The following is a 6,764-nucleotide window of genomic DNA, read 5'->3' as shown; positions in this document are numbered from 1 at the left end:
TACTGGTTGGAGGACCACACTTTGAGAACCACTGCCATAAACTTTCTTATGTTTAATGTTTTCCCCTTCAAAGCTTCCAAAGAATGGGCTTTGGATCTGGTTCAAAGAGACTGGGGCTTCAAGTCTCGACTCAGCCACCAGCTGAGAATATGAACAGCCACTCCCTCTCTGCCGGGTTGTTGTGGGGACCTGTGTCACATGTCTGCAGAGCCCAGAACAGTGCTGTGCTCATGTCGGGCCATCACAAAAGCTTAACTTACGCAGGGTTTTCCGGGGTCAGAGGGGACTGGGGAGCCAGCAGACCTCTGACTTGAGCTTTTCCTTTGCATGAGGACCAGGCGGCTTCATCCAGATAAAAGGGAAGTTTGACTTAGCATCTGTATTTTGAAAGCTCTGTGAACCTGGCTCCAAATAGGCTTGGTTAGCTCAAGGGCTGGGTGTCTCTCCTCTGTGCCACGTTGCTGCAGTCTCATGCTTAACCCGGTCTTCACTGGCTTCGCCATCTCTCAGAACCCTTCCGGGGAGTGAGGCACAGCCCCTGCTTGCACAGGAGCAGCTGGCTCCCAGAGCACCCAGCAAGGCTCTCAGCATGGGATGGAGAAACTGACACCCGCAGGCCCTGGGCTCGTGGTGCTGCAGAAGCAAAGTTTATTAGCAAAATAAAAACAAGATTGCCTGCCGCATCTCAGGGCAGGAGGCAACGGAATAGGAAAAAAGGAGCACTCAAGACACCCTGAAGGGAGGATGCACAAATCCAGGAGCAGGGCTTGAGCTGCAGAGCTCAGAATCCCATCCACAGAGAGGCGCTGCCTCCCTCGGTCTCCCGCCCGGCAGGCGTGGGGTAGCAGGCCTGCAGAGCGGGCCCAGGAGCCGGTCATCAGCCAGTCAAGGAGCAAGGCCCACAGGAGGCCCGAGAGCAGGGGCTACGGGCTACAGGGGCTGGACAGGGGATGCTGAAGGCTGGGGTCGCACACGGGTTGCAGGGGAGTCTGCGGAGAAAAAAACAGTGTTTGAAACACTGGTGTGAGAAGCGTGTGAAAGAAGTATATAGACACTTTAGAATTTGAGAGCAAAAGAGAATTTTCGACCTTAGATATCCCTCTAAGCCTAAAAGAAGCAGTGACTTGCCCGGAGCTGGGCCAGAGCTCAGGGTACCTGTGTGCAAGGCCAGGGCCACCTCCCCTATGGAAGGAACATGGCAGAGAGAAAGGCAGAACACGAACCAGCCAGGCCTCAGCCACTCTCTTAATTTAAACAGAGTCCCTAATCGCGTCCCTTATTGCCTAAAGGGCTGTGTTATCATCTTACCCTTTTCACAGAGCTACTGTGGAACTAAGCTGGAAGAGTGGGCATACATGCTCCCAGCTGTTACTATAATACTTCTTCCAGAGAGAACTTAGTGAACACGCTAATGTACTAAGTCCACTGAAAGTCAGTATTTTAGCTCCCTGAGGGAGTGACCAGCAGTTGGGGGTGCAACGGGGTCAGCAAAACAAACACGGTGAGGTGAAAACTCCTGCACACCCTCACCTGTGTCCGGGCAGATGTAAGCTCACCAGAACTACTGGGTAGCAAGTTTGTCCCCAAAGATGGGGTCTGCAATGCCACCCCCAGCTGGCCTCCAGGGCTCCTTTTAGGTCATTCTCAATAAAAGGTGTCTGCTTTTGCACATGGTGTTGATACAGACAACAAGAGGGTGCGTACTTGCAGTCCTCGCTCTCTAGAAGGTTCCGGTACGTGTTGATCTCACACTCCAGCCGGGCCTTGACGTCCAGCAGCACCTGGTACTCCTGGTTCTGCCGCTCCAGGTCGGCCCGGATCTCGGACAGCTGCTCCTCCACGTTGCTGATGAGGCTCTGCATCTGGGCCAGCTCGGTGCCGTAGCGGTCCTCGGCCTCGCACAGGGAGTTCTGCAGGCAGTCCTTCTGCAGTACCACGGAAAGGCAGAAGCAGGTTAAAAATCATGGGTCCTATGTCATAAGGATCTGAGGACAAAAAAAAAAAATCATGGATCCCTGCTCTCAACTTCTTCGGTGAGGCCATGACACCCCAAGACATTGCTGGGTCCGGAGAGCAATGCACTCCCTTTAGCAGTCTTCAGCCGAAAGAAGTAACACTGTGCTGTTGCTCTTCATCGTAGACCTTTAAGATAAACTTGCAGAGTAGTCTGCAAGTTTGCATAGTCTGTAGTCTGCATAGTCCACTATGCCCATAGTGGCTCACGTCTGTAATCCTAGCACTCTGGGAAGCCAAAGCAGGAGGATCACTTCAGCTCAAGTGTTCAAGACCAGCCTGAGCAAGAGTGAGATCCTGTCTCTACTAAAAATAGAAAATACTAGCCAGGCATGGTGGTACATGCCTGTAGTCCCAGCTACTTGGGAGGCTGAGGCAGGAGGATTGCTTGAGCCCAGGAATTTGAGGTTGCTGTGAGCTATGATGATGCCACTGTACTCTAGCCAGGGAGACAGAGCGAGACCCTGCCTCAAAAAAAAAAAACAAAAAGATAAGCTTGCAGAGCCCCCTCAGCCTGGTTAGTGTTCATTCACTCAGCACCCACATCTATGAGAAAGTTCTTCCAAATGAGACAAAGGCTAGGTTTAAGCTGTGTCACTGGTGGGCGTTTAAGTGAGGCCTGTACTGACCCATGGGAACCACTCATGGGAAATGGAGCCAAGCTGTGTCACCCACGCATGCGCAGGACTCACCAGCGCGTGCTGCGCCTGTAGCTCCACCTCCAGGGCGTTCACTGAGCGTCTCAGCTCCAAGATCTCCGACTGGCAGCACTGCAGCTCCTCGGAGCAGGACATGGCCTGCAGGCTGATGCCTTCAGACTGGAGCACAGTGGGGTAAAGACACAGTCAGCTCACTGACCCAGAACAAAAGCCGAGTCCCTGCTGCTGGGCACCCCGCCCTCACCTGGGCTTGGAACCACTGCTCCACATCCTGGCGGTTGGTCTCCACCATGGCCTCGTACTGGCACCGCATCTCCCCCAGCACCCTGCTCAGGTCTGTGGGGGACTCCGTGTCCAGCTCAATCCGGAGCTTGTCCCCCAGCTGACACCTCAGAATCTGGGCTTCCTATGGGCATTGGAGGAGGATGAAGCACTCGTGGAGTCCCCACTGCCCTGCACCCAGAGCCTCAGCTCCCACAGCCTGTCCTCCCCAGCCACTTCCCTGTGCTCCTCTGAAGGTGAGCCGCTGCCTGCACCAGCCCAGCAGTTTCCAGAGGCTTTACATGAAGAGCAACCTCTCCCTGAATGCCAGAGCTCACGCCACAGCTTCCACCTGGACAGGAGGAAGCCTCATTTCTCCCCCGAAATGAGCCCGAGTTCACCCTAGAATGTCTCATGACATCACACCAAGTGTCCCGTACCTGTTCATGGTTCTTCTTGAGACAGAGCAGCTCTTCCTTCAGGGACTCCAGCTGGGCCTCCAGGTCACACTTGGCCAGGGTGAGGTTGTCCAGCATCTTGCGCAGGCCACAAACATCGGCCTCCACCAGCTGGTGCAGCGAGCGCTCCGTCTCATACCTGTAACGGGGCAGGTGCGGGAGGCAGAGTGAGAGAGCAGGAAGGGGCCCCAGCACACACTCAGCCATAATCCCACTGCCTGCCCTTTGCAGTCCGAGTCTCAGCTGGCCTCCCCTGTGCAGTGTGCTCAGGGCCTAGAAAGCAGCAGGACGTTCCCCACTCAGTCAACAGTGAGCACCTATGATAAACCAGGCAGAGCAGCTGGTACCATGATGGACACACAGCCAGCACCTGCCCTTGCAGGCTGATGGCCCAAAAGGGAGGTGGCAACGTAACCAGGCAATGGCAACACGGTGTGATCAGTGCAGTGTGGCCTCTTCCAGGCCCCTACTGAGAGGGACCCTGGATTCTCTCTTAGAGTAGAAGCCACGTTGCCAGAGTGAGAGGAAGGAAATGCTTTCTTCACTCTAGATAGTGAGGCTTCCACAGTGCCCTGAAGAAGAGCAATAAAACATAGCGCCCTTTCCTGTGCCCAGGGTGTAAACCCTTTGGCCTTCACGTGCCCCCATTTCAGGCTGTGGAGCAAGATCTCCGTCAGGCATCAGTAGCACTCACAAATTAGTCGAGCTGCAGCATGGAGGCGTAACCTTTTAGAGGCAGCAAAGTTTTGTAGGAAGTGGCCTCGTGTAGGAAAATTTGGTAAGAAATTTAGGCCAAGTCCCAGTTCTGGCACGCAGTAGCCCCGTGGCTTCTGGCAAGTCACTTCCACACTCTGAGCCACAATGTCCTCACCTGCTAAGGGATGCTGTGCCTGCCTGCCTGCTGCACGAGTTTCTTTCAATAGCATCAGGTGGATAATGCCTTCTAGGGCATGTCGTAAACTATAAAAGCTAAACAACTGGAAAGCAAATGTTTTTTCAAGATCTTGGGCTAAATGCCCTTTGTTTCCTTCTGCTGTTACTACCGTTGGGTCGGGGTCTTGATCGATTACAACCTGGTGCCGCACAAGAGAGAATACACCAAGGTGGGCACCTGGCTTCTCCCCCTCCCTGTCCAACCCCAACTCACTTGGTCCTGAAGTCGTCTGCGGCCAGCTTGGCATTGTCTATTTGCACGACCAGCCTGTTGTTCTCAGATTTGAGGCACAGGATCTGGGGGAGAAAGCAGGCTCAGCGGATGGTTTACTGTTCTCAGAGCCATCTGTAGCCTTGGCTCGGAGGAAGTTCCACTGGCTGAGATTCAAACTACAACATCCCCTTAGACAACACAGACTCACAGACGTGTATGAGATGCTTTCGTGGTGCAGAAGGAGGATGTGCAAGAGGGTTCTTGGCAAAAGGTGAAGGCATGGAGTCGGAGGAACCGGGAGATGGAAGGTAGAACCAACTGGACATATAAGAAAGATTTGATTTGATTTCGCCAGATGTGATGCTTAGCCCAATATAAACAAGAAGCCCTGGAATCTAGGCCACAGAACAATGGACTGGACTGGCTATGAATGTCTTAGATAAAGTGCAACGCATTCGAAATAAGAACTTCCTTACTCTGGTTGCCCAACCTCCCCAAAGGTCTTCTCTGCATCTAGCCAGGTGTCTATGGCCCCTATTTTGACATTCTTTGTCTTCCTGACCCCAAAACTAAGATGTAGGCTCTTCAGAAGCATTGACTGGATACTCAAAGGGGAACGCAGATATGCACAGGAGGCTGGCACTGCTGGACAGATGGACACTGGCTTATCAAGGACGTCAGAAAATACTTCCCTCCCCATGTGCTGCATGGAAGTTAGGCTGCTTTCCTGAAATTAGCACTGTTTTCATAACTGTAATTTAGGACTTGTAAGTGCTAAAACTAAGTAAGCATAAACTTGGCATCCTGGGAGACAAATTCTACATCTCATCCTTTACACATTCCCATCTGTCTGCACTCAAGAGATTCTCTTCCCACAGTTCAAAAAAAAATCCACTGCTGATCGAGTCAGTAATATTTTTCTATAAAAGGTCAGATAGGAAATATTTTAGGCTTTGCAGACCATACGGTCTGCCATAGACAATACATACATGAGTGAGCATGGCCATGAACCAGTGAAACTCTATTTACAGCCTCACCTTCTGCTGGAGCTCCTCGATGGTGCGGAAGTAGGACTGGTAGTCCGGGCACACGCTGGACTCGTGGCATCTGGTCCACTCGCGGAGTTTGGCCTCCAGCTCCGCGTTGTCCCGCTCCAGCTGACGCACCTTCTCCAGGTAGTTGGCCAGGCGGTCGTTCAGGAACTGCATGGTCTCCTTCTCGTGGCCATTCAGGCTGCCTTCGCCGTAGGCCCCACAGATTCCGATGTTGCCGGGAATGTGGCAGGTCCCCGGTAAGGGACAAGCAGCGTGGCAGGTGGGGGGCAGGCAGAGGCTGGGTCGGCCCAGAGGGGTGGACCCCACACGCACTCGGTTGGCGTGTGCCAGGTTGGCCGAGAGGCACAGGGAGGCAGCCTTGGCTTCAGGAACCTGCCCAACCAGGAGGGAGCCGCAGCGGTCAGAAGTCATGGCGCTAACAGGCAATAACTCCTGCTTTGCCCACAGTTGAATTTGCTAGAAGCCAAAACCTTCCTTCTCCTGCAGACCTTATATAGGCTTTAGTGGGTGTTGATGCAAGAAAACTGGTGTTTTCCTCATGAATATTTATGTCTATTGCTATACAATCGCTCTATTAGTCAGTGATTTTTGTTTCCTATAAAGAGTTAATGAGCTCATGAAAGAGGCCTTAACCCATACATGATGCTTCCCGTCACTGCAGGGTCCTAGGAACAGAAATGAGGTCTTCTTCAAGCAGCCCACTTTCTGTGGCTGTGAATTCTTTCCCCTTCTGTCAGCTTATGTCTGTGAAATAATCAAGAACGAAAGACTCCTAAAATTTCCTCAAAGATCTCTCACTCCTGTATTCTTTTCCTACCTCGAAATGTTCCCATTGTGGCAAAGTCTAAAATATTAGTCAATTAGGCACAGGGAGGAAAGGGGAAAACCAGGATTTATTTATTTCGATAGATATTTAAGGAATGGCCAGTGTGGGACAAACACAGAGCTAGACCTCCTTGTGAGGGGTGGGGTTTAGATTTTAAAAAGAGAGATAAGAAAGTAAATGACCTAAATATTATAAAGGCAATAAGAGAGGGCATTTTTCAAAAAGAGAGAGCTGTGGAGATCTCAAGGTAGAGGAAAACAGCACTGATAGGCGAGAAAAGGACTTCATGGAGTAGGGGGTTTTTAAAATGTGTCTTGAAGGATGTTTTCCGTAAGAGGTTAGGGG

General features: G+C 52.0%; 1 protein-coding gene across 1 annotated transcript; it reads right to left on the bottom strand.

The window, feature by feature from the left end:
• Positions 1-877: 877 nt before the first annotated feature.
• LOC105823250 (keratin, type I cuticular Ha7-like) lies at positions 878-6,004 on the bottom strand. The gene is made up of 7 exons (XM_012660387.1): positions 5,576-6,004; positions 4,539-4,621; positions 3,374-3,530; positions 2,917-3,078; positions 2,706-2,831; positions 1,705-1,925; positions 878-989 (listed from the first exon to the last, which is right to left on the bottom strand). The coding sequence occupies exons 1-7, from the start codon at positions 6,002-6,004 to the stop codon at positions 878-880; spliced, it is 1,290 nt and encodes a 429-aa protein (XP_012515841.1).
• Between the last annotated feature and the right edge of the window lie 760 nt (positions 6,005-6,764).

This window comes from Propithecus coquereli, unplaced genomic scaffold (genome assembly GCF_000956105.1).
Source record: "Propithecus coquereli isolate 6110/MARCELLA unplaced genomic scaffold, Pcoq_1.0 Scaffold119, whole genome shotgun sequence".
NCBI lineage: Eukaryota > Metazoa > Chordata > Mammalia > Primates > Indriidae > Propithecus > Propithecus coquereli.
This window is presented reverse-complemented; position numbering and strand designations above follow the sequence as displayed.

What these genes read in the sequence shown, in the direction of transcription:
- LOC105823250 (XM_012660387.1), bottom strand. Translation starts at nt 6,004, where the DNA reads ATGACTTCTGACCGCTGCGGCTCCCTCCTGGTTGGGCAGGTTCCTGAA. An exon ending in AGCAGTGGTTCCAAGCCCAG is followed by an intron (nt 2,832 to 2,916) that starts GTGAGGGCGGGG and finishes ACTGTGCTCCAG; the next exon opens with TCTGAAGGCATCAGCCTGCA. An exon ending in CTAGAGAGCGAGGACTGCAA is followed by an intron (nt 990 to 1,704) that starts GTACGCACCCTC and finishes TTTTCTCCGCAG; the next exon opens with ACTCCCCTGCAACCCGTGTG.